Here is a 17,674-nt window from a genome sequence, read left to right on the forward strand (position 1 = left end):
CGTCCCCTTCCTGATTCCCTTCCGCGGGTCCCCCCCAGCGCGGGTCCCGGGCCGCGCCGCCGGCTGCCGGCAGGGGGCGCTGCGCGGCAGGCGTGGGGCGCGGGGCGGCCATGGCGGAGCGGCGCGGCGCGGCGGCCGAGGGCCTGGCTCGCCTTTCCGAGTGGGCGGACGCGCACCTCAGCCTCCTGCGGGTAACGGGGCCGGGGCGGGCGGCGGGAAGCCGGCTGAGGGGCCGGGGCTGCCCGAGGCGGCCCGGCTGAGCCCCGCTGTCCTCTGCCCGCAGAGCCTGAGCGCCGGGATGGCGGTGGCCGGGGTGCTGGTGCTGGCGCGGAGCGTCCGCTTGGTGAGTGCCGGGGGAGCCGGGGGGCTCCGCGGGGGCTTCTCCCGGGGGTCCCTCGCGGCCCTGCCGGGAGCCCGGGGCGGCGAGCAGCTGAGGGGGAAGGCGGCGGCCGGCTCGGGCCTGTGCACAGCCGCGCCACGCCGGCTGCAGGCCGTGTCCCCTATCGGGCGGCATCTCGGCGGCCGCAACCCGGAGCCGCGCCTCGCCCCCTCCTTCGCTGTCTCGCTTCATCCCTTGTCCGCGTCCCGGCAGCTTCCTGCAGCCCCTCCTGCAGCCCAGGCTGCCTCGCTCCTCTCGTCCAAATACAGCTGAAACAGAGGAGGCTTCCTCTCATCTTTCCCCCACGCTCCCATCAGCAGAGCTGCTCTTCGGGTGCGTTCAAACGTGACACTAAGTATCCCTTCCCTCCGGAGATGGTTTGTTCACGGCCGGAGCTGCGCCGTCACAGGGAGTCCCCCTTCCCCCCGCCCCGGCTCCTCCAGCTGCTTCTAAATAAGAGCAAATAACTAAATAAAAGAATTATAATCGTAAAAACAGAATCATCACCATCACAAAAAGCTTTTACGATCGTCAGCCTCTTCCCTCTGCGCAGCGCCAGAGGTGCACTTTGCAACGGGAGAGCATCTGCAGAGGCTCGAAAATGCTGGCACAAAGCCTCAGCTACAAATGGTGCCAGGATTTTTACTGGGTTTTATCCTCGCTGCTGTTTTGTTTGGTTGGGTTTTGGATTGAGTTTTTAAATCGAGGCTTTGTGCCTCTGCTGGGAGCTTCCAGTGCAAAAGGGAGCAGACTTGAACAACTTCTGCTCAGATTCTGGTTCACAGAAGCACAGAACAGGCTGGGCTGGAAGGGACCTCCAGAGGTCACCCAGTCCAACGCCCTGCAGTCAGCAGGGACATCCCCAATTAGATCAGGTTGCCCAGAGCCCTCTCCAGCCTCACCTTGAATATCTCCAGGAAAGAGGCCTCAACCACCTCCCTGGGCAACCTCTTCCAGTGTTCCATCACCCTCATGGTGCAGAACTTGTTCCTTATTCCCGATCTGCTCTGCTCCAGTTTGAAGCCATTGCCCCTGGTCCTGTCCCTGCAGGCCTTTGCAAACAGTCTCTCTCCATCCTTCAGATACTGGCAGGCTGCTCTTAGGTCTCATGGGAGCCTTCTCTTCTCCAGGCTGAACACCCCCAGCTCCCTCAGCTTGGCATCATAGCAGAGCTGCTCCAACCCCCTGATCATTTTTGTGGCCCTCCCCTGGACTCCCTCCTTCAGCCTTTCTTTGCATCCTGGCGGGAGAGCTTAAGGACGCAATGGGGAAGGTTTAGTCAGTAACTACCCTGCAGCAGGAAGGTCTCAGGGTCTACCCGCGGCGGTTTGGGATTCTCCTTGCCCCCAAGGGCCGATGTGTCACAGCAGTTGTACATGAGCAGGTCAATACTTTTCACAGCTGTGCAGAAGCAGCTTAGTGTTCTACAAAAGGTTTCTTGCAGCCAGACCTTTAGACATCAGCGTCGTAAATCCTGGGTGTTAGAGCCATCCCCAGGGCCTGTCCTCCTCCCTCCAACCCATAAATTCTTGGCTGCTTCTCCCCTCTGCTGCTGGCCAAGCCTTGGCTGCAGCAAAGCTTCATTTTCCTGTGTGATCAGGTAACCATCCCTTTGCACCCCCCCTGCAAATCGAGGGCTCTGGTATCAAATTTAATCTCCTTGTGATCTTTTCAGAGGTGTACACCTGCCTTTGTCCCTCTCCTCTTTCACTCCCTTATCAAAGCCTGTGTTGTTTCTGTCCCCCCTGCTCTGCCTTTGTTGCAGTGTCTGCTCTTTGCTGGCTCTTCAGATACCTCTTGGCCTCCTTTCACCTCTATTTAGCACCCTTTTAAAATGCTCTTTTCATGGCAAACCGAGTGAATTCCAATATGCACTGCCCCCAAAATGCCACTTTCTGTTCTTGCTCTGAATCTTGCTTGCATGGCCACCCCTCCTTGTAGGACCTGTAGATGAGGGAACACCCCTCAGTGTCTGGCAGGCCTGGCACATGATGGCTTCTGCAGCTGATTGCTGCTAAATACAGCTAAAGATACTCCTCTGTGCTGCCTGACAGTAGAGCTGCAATGTGCCAGTCTGTTGTAAGAATCATAGAGAATGGCAGGGGTTGGAAGGGATCATCCAAGCCCCCTGCCAAAGCAGGGTCACCCAGGAACACATCCAGATGGGTCTTGAAAGTCTCCAGAGGAGACTCCACAGCCTCCTCCAGGGCTGCAGCACCCTCAGAGTACAGAAATTTCTCCTCATGTTGTGGTGGAACTTCCTGGGATCCAGTTTGTATCCACTGCCACTTGTCCACAGGACAGCACTGAAAAGAGTCTGGCCCCTTCTTGACACCCACCTCCAGGTATTTATAGGCATTAGTGAGATCCCCTTTTGGGCTGCTCTTCCCAGACAAAACAGCCTCAGGTCTCTCAGCCTTTCCTTCTCAGACAGATGTTCCAGTCCCTCCATCAGCCTCTGTTGAAGTGGGGAGCCCAGAACTGGACCCGGGACTCCAGACGTGGACTCACCAGGGCAGAGTGCAGGGTGGGGAGAACCTGCCTTGACCTGCTGGCCATGCTGCTCTTCTTCATGCACCCCATTGCTCTTCTTTCCATCAACAGACAACGAAGTTCACAAGTGCTGGGGATATACCTGTGGAGTTTGTCAGAAAGAATGTGAAACTGAGGGGGAAGTTACACCACATCACAGAGAAGGGCCTGGAGGTTGAGCACATCCCCATCAGCCTTCCTCTCATCACATCCATTCAGAGAAAATGTAAGTGAGAGGAGGGGAAGAACTAAGACAGAAATGGAACATTTGTGTTCTCAGTGTGGCTGCAGGAGCAGGAGGAGCAAGCTGGAGGAGGGAGGGTGAAGGTGTCTGGGGCTCTGAGCAACCTGCTCTAGTTGTAGATGTCCCTGCTGACTGCAGGTGGTTGGACTGGGTGACCTTTAAATCTCCCTTGCCACCCAAACCAGTCTGTGATTCTATGAGTCCATTATTTGCTTTCATGGCTCATCTCCTTCCTGGCTCTGGCTCTGCTGGGAGCAGGCTTTTATTTAGGGATGAGGATCTGGCAGCCATGTACAAGCCCATTGTCATGGACAGTATTTCTGTCACTTGGCAGAAGCTGTCCATCAGCTCTGAGTCACCCTCTTGCTTTGCACATCAATACCTGCAGGCCCTGGTGCTTCTTGCCTATTGTTTGTGCCCTTCCAGATAAAAGGGCAGCCACTGGTAATGAAAACAGTTCCATCTGTGTGCATGATCAGCCAAACCAGCTCCAATCACTTCTGCATTTGCTTTTTCTGAAAGGAGAGAGGAGGCCAAATTCTCCTGTGTGAATAAATAGTGTTTGGGGGAGCTAAAATGGGTTGGGTTTCTTTTGGTTTGCCATCCATGGGAGTAAATCCATAACCAGCAGGTGAGGGGCTGTGCAAAGCATCAAGTTTCCTTTGCTGCCGGCAGTAACCAGAGTTCTCTCTTCCTCCAACCAGGGCAATCCAAAGGTCTTCTGCTGGTGAAGCTTGCTGGAGTGGAGTTGGCTCCCAGTGGCATGGCCTGGTTACAGCAGGAGCTGAAACCCAAGCAGATGATCTGGTTCCAGCTCCTGGGAAGGGAGGAGCTGGCACTCGAGTGCCTTGTGTTAGTAAATAAGGTGAACAGAGTGTCCAAAGTGGACTTTTCTCTGCAGGTTTGAGTTTGAGATTAGGCAGTTCAGTCACCTCAGGACATTTAAGGGGTGGGCCCAAGGTTTATCTGTGGGAATGAATTCTAATGGTACTTGGAAATCTGATTTCCAGAGCAGGGTTTCTGCAGGCTGGTTCATCAGCCCTGATGGGGCCATACTTTGAGTGCTGGGTCAGTCTTGGGGCACTCTACAGCAAAGACATTGAGGTGTTGGAGTGTGTCCAGAGAAGAGCAATGAAACTGGTGAAGGGTCTGGGCAACAGGACTGGGGAGAAGCAGATGAGGGACCTGGGGTTGTTTGGTCTGGGAAAAAGGAGGCTGAGGGCAGACTTTTTGACTCTCTACAACTCCCTGAAAGGAGGTTTGGGTCAGGCTCTTCTTCCAAGAAACAAATGATAGGACCAGAGGAAATGGCCTCAGGTTGCACCAGAGGAGGTTTAGGTGGGAGATGAGGAACAATTTCTTCACTGAAAGGTTTGTGAAGCACTGAAGCAGGCTCCCCAGGGAAAGGATTGAATGACCTGGAGGCATTTATAAGATGTGTAGGTGTCTGCTGAGGGTGACTTGGCAGTGCTGGGTTAATGGTTGGACTTGATCTGAAAGGTCTCTTCCAGGCAGAATGATTGTGTGTTTGTGTGACACCACTGTGTCTCTCTGTCAGTGCTGGACTCTGTCATTTATACTGAGGCCTGGCAGACACTGGAACAGGTTGTCCAGGGAGGCTGTGGCTGCCTGGGGTTGGATGAGGCCCTGAGCAATCTGGGCTGGTGGAAGTTGTCCCTGCCCATGGCAGGGGGGTTGGAACTGGATGATCTTGAAGGACCCTTCCAACCCAACCCATTCTATGAATCCATGATTTAGTTCTGATTAGCCAGATACTGAGTCCATCAAATGTTCTCTCACAAATGTACTGCCCAGGTGTTAGGTTTTAAGCCAGCTGGACTGCTCTTAACTGCTAGAGAGTAGATCTAGGCAGAAGTAAAGCTTGCATCTCAGAGGGATCTCACACCTCACCCCCTGTTTTAAAGGTGAATATCATCTTTATCCTGCCTTTGCATAGGGTCGATTCCTCAGCGTGTGCTTAAACGAAGAGATCTTGAGGCGAGGGCTTGGCAGAACAGTGCCTATTGAAGGGCTGCCTCACGACTCCCCCCTCCACTGGAAGCTTCACAGAAGGCTGCTTCGAGCAGAGTTTAAGGCCTTGAAGAAACACAAAGGAATATGGCAAGAAGAAAGCTACTACGAAAGACTTCGCAATCGGATCGGCAGCAATCGAGCGGTACAGAGACTGAAGCAGTTTGTGAGCTGGTTGAGAAGCTCTGTGTGAGGGTCAGAAGGGAGGCTTGGCTGCTGAAATGCCAATTCTTTATGATTCTTGCTTTAGCTCAAGCAGAAGGTTATGATCAAAACCACTGCCCTGGTTTCGAGGGTCCCTGTCTTGAGCAGGAAAGCCAGGAGGCTGCCCAGTGCCACGCTGAAGTCCACGTGGGGCTGGGCTTTAACAGCAACACAAAGGGCAGGGATTAAAATGTTCTGAAGCCAAACTGTCCCTCAGTGATCTCCTGAACTGGTTGCTCAGTTTTTCCTCTGGTGAGAGCAGTGGGCAGTCCAGCTCTTGAGAGAGCTGCAGGGTGTTAGTTCACAGGGTAGGGCCTCAACTGCTTCTCTGCCACAGGTCATCGCTACCTTGGTTAGAAAACTCCCATTTCCAGAGCTCGTGGGATGTGCTTGCTCGGGAGCACTTTGCTTTGGATTCCATTCTTGTGCCACTTTGGCAGAGCATTTGTGGTTTAAAAAAAATCTTTCAGCTTGAATAATGGCTTGCATTGTTGGGGACAGAGAAGGTCATTTGTCATGGCTGAGCTTAAGAAGCTGATAAGGGTCACAACAACTAAAGTTCCTTGGAAGGGAAAAAAGCCACTGGGTGCATCAAAGAATAAAACTGAACCCCCCTGGGCATCCAAGGGTTTGGGGACATCATTCAGTGGGAGAGGAAAAAAACTTCAGGGTTTGGTGGGTTTAGGTTTTGTTTGTTTTCCCTGCTGGTTCTATAAATACCTAAAATTAGCTAGGAAACAAAAAGAGGTTTCACAAGAGGAAGCCATCCTGTGCCAGTGGATCCTTGGGTTTATTTTTGCAGCCAGGGCTGAGCATTATTTGTGTTGCACACAGGCTCAGAATCAAGATTGAATTTCTCCTGTGTGATGTTAGGTGGTTTACAGGCCAAGCACTTGACCTTTGTTTAACCTCCCCCAGAGCAAATATTTATTTAAAGTGAAGTGTTTCACAGATTTTTTTTCTTCTTCTTCTCTTTCTGGGTGATTCCTTGCCAATCAAACCCAGTGTGCTGCAACAATAATAAACCCTCCAAACCTGAGCATTGCTGCTCTGGCATTTCTAAGGGCTGTGCAAGTGGGTTTTTTTCCCCCCACCTCCCTTCAAATCAGCATGAGAATTGTGAATCCTGATATCTGAAAACAAAAACAAACAAGAAAACAACAGAGAAAGAGAAAAACCTGTCAGTGTCTTTACTGCTTTCATAGCTCAAGAGTTTACTTTTAACCCCAGACTACAGTCTGAGCAATAATTGACTTCTCCTGGGGGTGTTCCTGGTACATCTGGTTAAGCAGAAGGCTTTCAGAACTGAGCATAATGGTGCAGTTATGATGAGTTTGCTGCTGTAATAATTCTGCCTGGGCTTGGCACTTCCAGTTTGTGAATGAGTCCTAGGAGGATTCATCACCAAAAATTCACTGTCAAGCTGAGGGAATTACCTTAGGAAGCCACATTTCCAGCCAGCAGAGGTGAAGTGTGGGTGACTGTGAACCAAGCTGCCTCCCTTTTAACCTTAAATTAAAGTTTAAATCAAATCAATGAACAAGTAAGGTTCACAAAAGCCTTGGTGTCTCTGAGTCACAGCCCAGGGCTGCCTCCTGTTACATTGTGCTTTAGAAGGATTTTGTAGGAGTTGGGAATGCAGCTTTTGCATCACTTCAGGAAGCCTCACCTCACTTTTGACTTCATTTCCAAGTTCCCTGCCCCGTGTTGCTGGCACTGAGGTGCTAAAATAAATGATTCTGTATGTGTGGTGGGTTGAAGTTCCCCCCCCCCCCCCCAGCATTAACTCCTTTGGAAGCAATGGAAGCTGCTTTAGTTTCCTTTTCACACCCAGTAGCGATTTATTTGTATTTTTCTACTCTTCTGCTCAAAATCTGTGACTAAATCTTAAAGGCACAGCCCAAACCCACCACAGTAAGGACCTACAGACAGGGACAGCCACAGCTTTAAACTGGGGCCACTCGTGATTGCTGCACGAGTTTTGGTGATGTGCTTTTACCCCGGAGTACAAACACAAGGGATGTGTGGACGTGGCACTTGGGGGCATGGTTATTAAACCGCGGCCGTGCTTGGACTTGATGATCTTGGAGGTCTTTTTCCATGGCCCTGCAAGCAGCTCCGTGCACAGGATCGGGCTGCAACAAGGCAGCGCTGCTCTCACAGGAGTCTGACTTCGCGCCGCGGGCTTTGAGATTGCAGTGACAACCGATTTCAGGGAGAGTCAACTGCTGTAATTGTTCGTGAATGCTGCTTGCCTTATCGTCCGGGGCTTATCTGTTAAAAAATAACAACAACAAGGAGGCACCCTCCCCCCACCCCCCCCTCCCCAGGAGAAAAAAAAAGGCAGACCGCAGTTCAAAGCTGTGCTTTCCATCTGTGCCAGGTTTGAGAGCTTGCAGATCTTGTCTCTGTGGGAGGCCTGTCTATTGACAAACTTGTAACAGGAGGAGAAACAAATAGCTCTGCAGAACCGAGCTGAGGAGCTGGCTGAGAGGTTGGGGGGAGAAAGAGAGCTTTTCTCCGTGACATAAAACCACCCCATGCTGCCTCCGAGGAGCGCTGTCCCACGCCTTTGGCCACAGCAGCGGGGCAGGCAGGGGTATTCCAAGCAGAGGATGTAGCCCTTTTGTGATGAGGAATAAGGACAAGAATTAAACTGCTTGGCTTTTGTGACTTTGCCCCTGCAACGCTGAAGAAGCTGTGAGCCACACGACGTCTTAAAAAAGATCATAGGGAGGGAAAGGAAATGCCTCCAAATGGCCCAACAAGAAAAGCCTCTTCAGTGTGGCACAGGCTCTTTATTGCTGGCGAGGCATGCAAGGCAAATGGTTGTCATAAACACGGCCAGCCTTCCTCAGAGCCCACCCATAAGCCGTGGGCACGGTGCTGTCGGTGTCCCTTCCTGACAGGATAACACGGCAGCAAAGCCTGGCTGCTGCACAGGGATGGGTGCCTGGGCTGGCTGCCCCCTGCCGAGCTCCCTGGGACAGGAGAGGCAGCACGGTTCCCCCTTCCCAGTTTGTGCCTGTTGTTCATCGCAATACCCAGCTGGTTGCCCACTCTGCCAGCTGGGTCCCTATAAAACACCCTCAGACACACACATGGGACCATTGGATATAAAAAGCTACCACAGATTGGTTTGGGCTGGAAGGGACCTTAAAGATCATCTAGTTCCAACCTCCCTGCCACGGCCAGGGACACCTTCCATGCAGAGTTTTAGACTTAAGCTCCTCCAGAGGTGGAACTTTCTCCTTCTCACCTCAGGAGAAAGCGCAGAGCTTTTTGTGGCCATCAGTAAAATCATAGAACTGTTGGTTGGAAGAGAGCTTTAGGATCATCAAGTCCAAGCCTTACCCCAGCACTGCCAGGTCACCACCAAACCATAGTCCTCAGCCTCACATCTCCACAGCTTTGAAATCCCTCCAGGGATGAGTACTCCACCACTGCCCTGGGCAGCCTGGGCCAGGGCTGGACAACACTTTTGGGGAAGAAATTGTTCCTCATGTCCAACCTAAACCTCCCCTGGGGCAACTCGAGGTCGTTTCCTCTTCTCTTATCGCTTGTTCCTTGTGAGAAGAGCCCAACCCCCACCTGGGTGCAGCCTCCTCTCAGGGAGCTGCAGAGAGCAATGAGGTCTCCCTCAGCCTCCTCCTCTCCAGGCTGAACACCCCCAGCTCCCTCAGCTGCTCCTCACCAGCCCTGCTCTCCAGACCCTTCGCCATACCTCAGGGCAACCGGAGCCCTTTGGGGACTGCTTGTTGCTTCCCTGCCTTTAGCTGCCGCTAGCCCGCGCAGGTGAACAGCCCGGGAGGCTCAGCCGAGGGCTTTACGGGGGGCAAGTTAAAAATCCCCTCCCCTGGGGTCCAGGCCCGCTCGGGGGACAGATCCCCGGGTGAGGAAGGGGCAGCGAGGAAGATATGATGAGGGAAGGGGCGATGAGGGAAGGGGCGATGAGGAAGGGGCAGTGAGGAAGATATGATGAGGGAAGGGGCGATGAGGAAGGGGCAGCGAGGAAGGGGCGATGAAGGAAGGGGCGATGAAGGAAGGGGCGATGAAGGAAGGGGCGATGAAGGAAGGGGCGATGAGGAAAGGGGCGATGAAGGAAGGGGCGATGAAGGAAGGGGCGATGAGGAAAGGGCGATGAGGAAAGGGGCAGTGTGGAAAAGGGGCAGCGAGGAAAGGGCCATGAGGGAAGGGGCGATGAGGAGGGGGCAGCGAGGGAAGGGCAGCGAGGAAGGCGCGATGACTGAAGAGACATCGAGAAGGGGCGGTGAGGAGCGGCCCCGCCTCACGGCAGGTGCGGCGCTGGTGGCAGTTTGCCGCCGTCCCATGGCGCCCTGAGGGGCCGGGGCCGTCCCGCCCCGCGCGTCTCCATGGCAGCCGCCGCCGGCGGGACGAAGGTGAGCCCGAGGGGCCGCCTCGCCGCCTCAGTGACCGCCGCGCCGCCGCTCGCCTCGGCCGTCCCCGCTCCCTCCAACTCCGTGAGTCCTGCTGGGACAGGGAGGGGAAGGGCCCTGAGGCGGGCGGGCTGGCGCTGAGGGGCAGCGCTGAGGGCCGGGGTGGTGCCGGTGGCGCTGAGGGGCAGCGCTGAGGGCCGGGGTGGTGCCGGTGGCGCTGAGGGGCGGCTTGGAGCAGGCACACAATGGAACAGGTTGAATGGGAGCGGGCCAGGGGCCGACGCAACACCGGGAGTGGATCGCGGGCCTCGGCCGCCGCCGGGTGTCCGCTGGCGGGCGGCAGCTCGGTCCGCTCCGGGCGCGGAGCGGCTCCGGGTTTCCCTCGGCGCTGGGCGGCGCGGGGCGGGCCGGGCCGGGGCGGGCCGGGCGGCAGCGCCGTGCGTTTGAACGGGCAGCAGGTTGAGGCGGACGGGACCGAGCCGAGCGGTGAGTGCCGGGCGGGATGGGCGCCGGGAGGGACGCGCCGAGCCCTCGGTCCCTAAGGCAGCGGCCGAGGGGGCAGCGGCTGTGGTGCAGCCCCCTCGGGGGCTCCCCGCGGCCGTTCCGGGACGGAGCTGTCCCCGGGTGGGCTCCGGCTGCCTGCGCCTCGGGGACCCTCGGTTGGGTTTTGGTTTAAGGCAGTTAATACCGAGTTTCGCCGCGGTTTGTTTCGGCGGCTGAAAGTTGAGAGTTTGCAAGGTGCAACTTTTGTTGGCCGGGGTTTTCCCTGGGCTGCGATGCTGTTGTGGTCGTTGAGATGCTGTGTATCGTAGCCCCCTGGACGCTGTTACACTGGTCTTGTTAAAGCAACCAGGACTTTTTCCTCCCCCCAGGACCTCCAGAGCCCCGAGGGGCTTCTTGGGGAGCACGGTGAGGTGCCCCGGGGGAGCAGCCGGTACCGAGCGCTTTGCCCTGGTGCGCTCCGAGGTGTAGCTGGTGCCTTCCGCGGTCACAAGGAGCTCCTCCAGCCCCCGGAGCCCTATTTGTTCTGCTGGTTAAATAATGAATCATACCGGATAAACTTCCAGCTTCTTTGGGGGTGGGGGGTTTAAACCTGCGTTTGCCCTGTGGTACGGGAGGTTTTGCTTTAAGGTTGTTCGGTGAGGAGTTAAGAACCAGAGAAAACAGCGACCGGTTGGTATGCATTAGATGTAGTCCAGACCGTGTTAAATGAGGCTTAACATCAAGTCCTGACCCTTCTGCGAGGAGTGGAGGACATCACTTGAAAAGTGTCACAAGGCTTACAGGGCAGGCTGGGTCCCAGCTCTGTTAAGATGCTAAAATCGGTGGGAAGCTGAGTCCAGCCTCTTGCTGGATTCAGTCCTTCCTAAGAACACCTTGTATGAGGGCTGATAATCTGCTCAATAAACTGCTTTTGAGGAACAAAAAAAATAAACGAAGTGCAGTGAGCTGGGAATTGAGCTTCGTGCCCGTTTGGCTGTAGTGAAGCAGCTGGGTGATTCTGGGAACTTCAGCTGACCGCAGGCTGCTTTCAGAAGGAGTGTTATTAAATTGCAGGCAGAAAGATCCAAGCCTTATCTGATGCACTGGTCACAGGCTCTTTGTTTAAAGTGTGCTTTTTAACTCCTGGGTTATAAAGCACAGTGTTTGCCTGTTTTCAGTGGGCTCTCCTCATTTTTCTTGTCCTTGGGAGCATCTGGTCCTTGTGTTACAAAACTTAGAGGGAAGCCAAAGGAAAGCAGAAGGACTTTCTGTTCCGAAATGGGAAGGAGCACCTGCATATGACAGGGTTCAGCCCTCAGGTGAGACAGCTAAGTTAGAGGCAGTCTGGTGTGTGGAAAGAAAATGTGGATTTTGGGGGAGGGAAGAGTCCAGTGAGTGCATCCACACTGTTACCCTTCCTGTTCTTTAACTGTTACCTCACAGGGCTAAGCTTCAGATGCTACTTTTGTCTCTTTTAAACTCTGATGGAAGCTTTCTCTAGGTTTAAACATGCCAGTAGGCTGGGGGGGGGGGGGGGGGGGGGGAGGAAAAAGCAAAGTTTTATCATCGTAGGTGCATGATTGGTGAGAAATGATCTGCTCGGTGGCAGTTTTCTGCTCCCTATTGTCTCTGAAAACGGGGATCAGCTGGTGGGTTTGGATCCAGCCCTGCACAACTCATTATTCCAACAATACCGGCTCAGCCTGGGAGGTTGCCTAGGGAATTGATTTAATGCTTCTTGTCCTTTCACCCTGTGAGGCGGGTGTCCCACGATGACTTTGATCCCAAACCCAGCAGCCTTTGTAGAGGAGAAAAGCAGAGGAGAGGCCACCCCCCGTTAGCAGATCCCAGGTTTTCAGCGTGAGCCACTCTGTAATTCCAAGCAAACACCCGTGGCAATGACACAAGTTTTCTGATAAGCATCGAAACCCAGGCTGAAATCAGTCCTCTCTGCTCAACATTTAGCTGCTGCTTATTTCTGGGGAAGGCTTTCCCCCTGAAGCTGTGTATTCTGTTGGCCCTACAGGGCAGTCCTTCTAGAAATAGAAGGGTTTTCCCTTAATGAACTCTGAATCGTTGTGTTGTGTTTAAAGTGTCGCCCAGGATCTGCTTCAATTTAAATTGCTAACCTGGATGGCAGAGGTCAGGCAGCTCAGACAGGGCTTGGAGATCCTGGGGATTTGCAGATGGGGCTGTGATGGTCAGGAGCAGCCAGCAGTGAAGACATCCTGGGTGACTGTCTCATCCCTGGAGAAAGGGGATTGATTTTTGCTAGAAGCAGTGCTGGTTAGACTTTGGTACCAGCAGGAACAGCAGCTGTGGGTCCTGCTCTCGATGCCAGCGTGAGCAAGCTCCTGCCAGCTACTACACAGGGTGGTGTGGTGCTGGCTTTTGCTGGGGCTTTTTGTTTGCCTGGGGTCGCTTTAATAGGTTCAAAGAAGTCTGAGTGTTGCAGAAACACCACAAACACCCCAGAACTTGGGAAGCAGAGGTCTGTTAGAGACCTCCTGTATTGTCTTTAATAGGGCAGCTTTGCCTTCAAAGGAGGTAAGGCTACCGTGCCTAATCCCCTTGTAGGGTCTTACAGGAACTCCTTTAATGCTTCAATGTTATCAAATGAGGTGAAGGTGCTTTATGAGCACAGTTATTAGGGTGTTTTCATCCTGACACACCAGGATGCAGAGTGTTTCTGGGCATTGATGGTGGCTGCTGTAGTGGAAGGGTGTCAGAGCAGTCTCTGCCCAGCAAAGCGTGGTTCCCCGGGGCGCTGGAGATTAATTAGTTGGAACCACTGGGTCTGAACTGCACTAGGGATCAATCTGCCCTTGCTTCCAACTCTGTGAGCAGGAGGTGCTTCCACTGGAGTGCTGTTGAGCTTGCCCAGTGTTAATGCAGACTGATCTAACTGCCAGGGTGGGGAGGGGTGTGTGGAACTGGTTTTGTTTCCCCCTTTTTTTGTTTGTTTTAGGAAATGATTTGTTTTCTGTAATAAAGGTGGCTCTCTTGTTCCAGCTCTATGGACACAGAAGCCATTATCATCACTCCAGAGATCTGAGCTTGCCCTCTGCTTTCCTGACTTGTACAATGACAGACTGGTTTGGGTGGGAAGGGATGTTTCAAGGTCATCAGGCCAGGGACATCCTGACCTGGAATGGTTCCAGGGATGGGGCATCTTCCACCTCTCTGGGAAACCTGGGAAAGGGTCTCACCACCCTCAGAGTAAAAAATTTCTTCCTCTTTCAGTTCAAACCATCCCCCCTTGGCCTGTCCCAACAGGCCCTGCTCACAAGCCTGTCCCCAGCTCTCTGCTCAGCCCTTGAAGCACTGCAAGGCCACCAGAAGGTCTCCCTGGAGCCTTCTCTTCTCCAGGCTGACCAAGTCCAACTCTCCCAGCCTGGTCCCACAGCAGAGAGCTTCCAGCCCTGCCAGCATTGCTGTGGCCTCCCCTGTCCCTGTCCCTGTCTGTGCTGAGGGCTCCAGAGCTGCCCCAGCACTGCAGGAGAGGTCTGAGCAGAGCAGAGCAGAGGGGCAGAATCCCCTCCCTGCCCCTGCTGCCCACACTGCTGGGGGTCAGCCCAGGGCAGGTGCTGGCTCCTCTCCAGCTCTGCGCCCCCAAGTCCTCCTCCATGGGGCTGCTCTCCAGCTCTTCATGCCCAGAGTTATGGAGCCTTGTGCTGGACATCTGGCTTTACAGAAGGACTGTGTAGTTGTGTCTGGGTAGCTGAGAGTGTCTCTCTCAGAGATGGAGGGGCAGACTGGGGACTCCAGAAGGTGAGGAAATACCTGCTGCCACAGATAGATGCTGATTAAGGTTCCTGTGGTAGTTTTAGGCAATGGAAGTGCAGAGGAGAGGAAGGGAGAGGTGAGCTGAGCTGCTGATAGGAATTTGGAAGCAGCCACCTGTTGCAGTGCTAGAAAAAGCCAGGGACATGCTGCTGGGCATGTGCCTCTCCAACAGCTCAGGTCCTCTGGTGAACCACACAGAGGTGCTTCAAGGGCTCTTGGCCATGTGCATTAAAGCAGTGTATCATCTTTGGCATGTCCATGTGAGTCTCTTCAAATAACTCAAGGTTGCTTGCAAGAAGCTTCAAGTGGAGACAAGCTGTTGGGTAAAGCTGTCCATGCTCCATTACTTATCGGAGCTGACACAGAGTTCTTGTACCCATGCACTCTGAGCATGACCAAGCGTGTCCCTGAGTACGGGATGTGTTGACTCCCTGCATAGGTCTAGATCAGGCACTGCTGAGCCTCACATCAATGTGTTTCCTGTGTTCTTTGCTTGGTCTTGGTTCCAGGCATGGGTGTTTGGTAGTGTCCCCACAAGATAATGGAAGAACTTTGGCAATTATCAGCTGTGTCAGTTGGTGACAAACACCAAGGGTCCTGAGATGTCCATTCCTTGGGGGACTGCATGTCAATTGCTAAGTAGCCAGAGCTAGAGAATTCCCTGCCCAGTGGGATGACTTGTGCTGGGCAAGGTAGGTGTCTTCTGAAGCTGTGCCCACTGAGCTGCCTGCCCTCCTGGAAATAATTCCTTAAACAGGAGGGAAAAAAAACCCTCCTTTTAGGCTTCTTGAGGAATGGGGGGCAAATGCTAATTCCCTTTCAGGGTCTGTTGCCATGGGGAGTCAGTTCAAATCCTTTCTAATGCCTTCCTCAGCAGTGAGTTGTGCTGACACATGCTTTTCAGGACTTCCCAGAAGGAGCTGAGAAATGACTTGAAACAAAAGCTCCATCAGAACTAAGAGCCAGGGGAAGGTTGGGGTCTGCTGTTTCTTAGCTGTGGGGAGGACAGATGAAGTTGGCTGTTTTGTGGGCTAGCACCTCTGCAGCCTTCCTGTAGGAACCTTTCAGGTACTGGAAGGCAGCTTTAAGGTCCCCCTGGAGTCTTCTCTTCTCCATGCTGGACACCCACATCTCCCTCAGCCTATCCTCAGAGCAGAGCTGCTCCAGCCCTTGGATCTCCGTGGCCCTCCTCTGCACTCACTCCAGCAGTTCCACGTCCTTCTGAGGTGGGGACACCAGAACTTTTTAAATGATGAGAGCAATAACCTCTGGAACAGTACCCAGACATTTGTGACCTAATTTACACCACAGGTAGGTGAAACCTTGCTGTTTAGATGACAAAAGCGCCGTGAATCTGGGGCCCAAGCGTGATGTTGTGGCAGCACTGCCGGTCTCTGCTGCAGGCAGCACGCCCTGCCCATCCTGCAGGGCTCCTGCACCATTCAGGCAGGTTATTATTTGGAGGGGATGTTGATGTTTGACGCTGCTTAAGGGGGAGATTTGCACAGATGATGTGTGGGAACCCTGGGAGCCTGGCTTTGTGTGACAGCTGAATCTAAATCTGCCTGAATTCAGACCAGCTTAAATGCTTAGCAATATTGGGGCAACCGCCAGTGGCTTAGGGAAGAAAGAAGCCCAAGACTGCAGCTGGGGGGGGTGCCCCATGAAAGGTTGTTTATCATCTCTCCAGATTTGGGGGTTTTGGAGTGTAACTGTGGCTGAACTTCACACCCAGTGGCTACTTGGTTTAGTGGATACTGTTTAGAAAAGGCCATGCAGCCCACCCTGGGCAGCAGCTGCTCTCTGAAGGCTGGCAGGCTGCTCTGCCAGCAGCTTGGTTGCTACTTTACAAAGCTCAACCCAAAGATTTGTTGCTACTTTCTGTTAGAAAGTGAAAATGTGGGCTAGAAACAGCAGCTCTTGCTCTAGTGGATAAAGCCTGGGCAGAGGTTCCTCTTGGTGGCTACCATTAAACTAACCCAGGGGCAACCCTGCAGCTTATTTGAATGTGCTTCAGGGAAATAAAGTTGGTGAGAGCACAAATGTTCCTGGTTGTGCCTTGTGTCAACAGAATTGCAAATGGCTTCACTGCCTCTCCTCAGTATCTGGTACTTCCCACTATCAGCAGAACAAAGGGCTGAGCCCTTGGACTTTGGAGAGCATGTCTGAGAGGTGTCCTCCTGTCTTCTCTGATTTCCAGGGCAGCTCTTTGCCAAGCTGCTGAGTGCTGGTGGCACCTCTGGAAATGAGAGTGGCAGAATCATACAATCCCTTTGGTGGGGAAAAAAACCTTTAAAGGTCCTTGAGTCCAACCATTCTCTGAGTCTGCCAAGGCTGCTCCTAAACCATGGTCCCCAGCTCCACATCTCTGCCTCTTCTAAACACCTCCAGGGATGGAGATTCAATCACCTCACTGGGCAGCTTAAGAACCCTTCTGGGGAAGAACTTTCTTCTGATACCCAACGTAAATGTCCCCCAGTGCAAGTTCAGGCCAATTCCTCTCATCCCATCATTTATGTAGAGCTCAGGTTGTACAGAAAGACCTTCGATCCTGTCTGGCCAGCCCTCCTTCTGTTCCTGAGGCGTGCAAGTACATCTTCTGCCTGCTCTCAAATGTAGGATCCATCAGTTCACTCTCTTGACTGCTACCTCACTGTTCTCCAAGAAAGTTCCAGGTGGGATTTGTACCATGAGTTCACAGAATCAGGATGGCCTAGGTTGGAAGGGACCTCAGAGATCATTTACTCCAACCTCCCTGTCATGGGCAGAGACAGCTCTCAACTAGACTTGGCTGCTCAAGGCTTCATCCAACCTGGCCTTGAACACCCCCAGGGAGGAGGCATCCACAGCCTCCCTGGGCAGCTTATTCCAGAGGCTCACCACCCTCATACTGAAGAACTTCTTCCTCAGCTCCAGTCTAACCCTGCTCTCCCTTAGCTTCAAACCATTCCCCCTTGGCCTGTCTCTAGATACCCTGATGATAAGTCCCTCTGTAGCCTTCCTGTAGGATGCCTTCAGTATTGGAAGGCAGCTCTAAGGTCCCCCCATCCTTTTCTTCTGCAAGATGAACACCCCCAGCTCCCTCAGCCTTGGTGCTTGCTCTGTCTGCAATACCTGGCAGCTAGCTGGGTGCACAGGACAGCAGTCAGCAGCCACTTCAGTGCCCCCACCACCAGCACAGCTGCCAGGTTAAAGCCCAGGCTTTCCCTGGCTGCTGTATTCCTGCTACTTAGTGCCGGCCAGATGGTCCTTCTGCCCTCCTGTGCAGATGTCTCCTGTGAGCATTAGAGTGCTCTCTGGCTCTGGCTGCAGCTCACACAGCATTATTTCCACTCACACACTTAGTGTGCCCTTTGCTTGCCTCTGTTGCTCTCTTCACTGCTAACCTATTTAATTTTTTGGTGTTATCCTTTATTTCCCCTCTTAGGCAGTTGTAGCATCTGAGCTGCTTTTAGTGTCCAATTTATCACTGGCAGCTCTCTGCATCAGGTGCAAGCTTGTGCAATCTGGAGCCCCCTGAACAATTCAGTGGGGTTTTTGGGACTTGCTTTTCTGTTGCAGGCACACAGGAGGGGGTTTTATTTTGCAAACCCCTGGTAGAACTTTTCACACTCTTTG

General features: G+C 53.5%; 1 protein-coding gene across 3 annotated transcripts in view; it reads left to right on the top strand.

The window, feature by feature from the left end:
• The first annotated feature begins 104 nt into the window (after positions 1-104).
• The window catches only part of PLCH1 (phospholipase C eta 1), a 93,683-nt gene continuing 76,113 nt past the window's right edge, over positions 105-17,674 (top strand). For all 3 annotated transcript variants that reach the window (XM_068144867.1, XM_068144868.1, XM_068144873.1), the window contains exons 1-4: positions 105-191; positions 284-343; positions 2,984-3,137; positions 3,860-4,007. In XM_068144867.1, coding sequence (XP_068000968.1) covers positions 111-191; positions 284-343; positions 2,984-3,137; positions 3,860-4,007 — 443 coding nt within the window. In that variant the 5' untranslated portion in view covers positions 105-110. The remainder of the gene's footprint in view (positions 192-283; positions 344-2,983; positions 3,138-3,859; positions 4,008-17,674) is intronic.

The sequence above is a fragment of the Melanerpes formicivorus genome, unplaced genomic scaffold, assembly GCF_026170545.1.
Source record: "Melanerpes formicivorus ecotype bairdi unplaced genomic scaffold, bMelFor1.0.p_v2 SCAF_12, whole genome shotgun sequence".
Classification (NCBI taxonomy): Eukaryota; Metazoa; Chordata; class Aves; order Piciformes; family Picidae; genus Melanerpes; species Melanerpes formicivorus.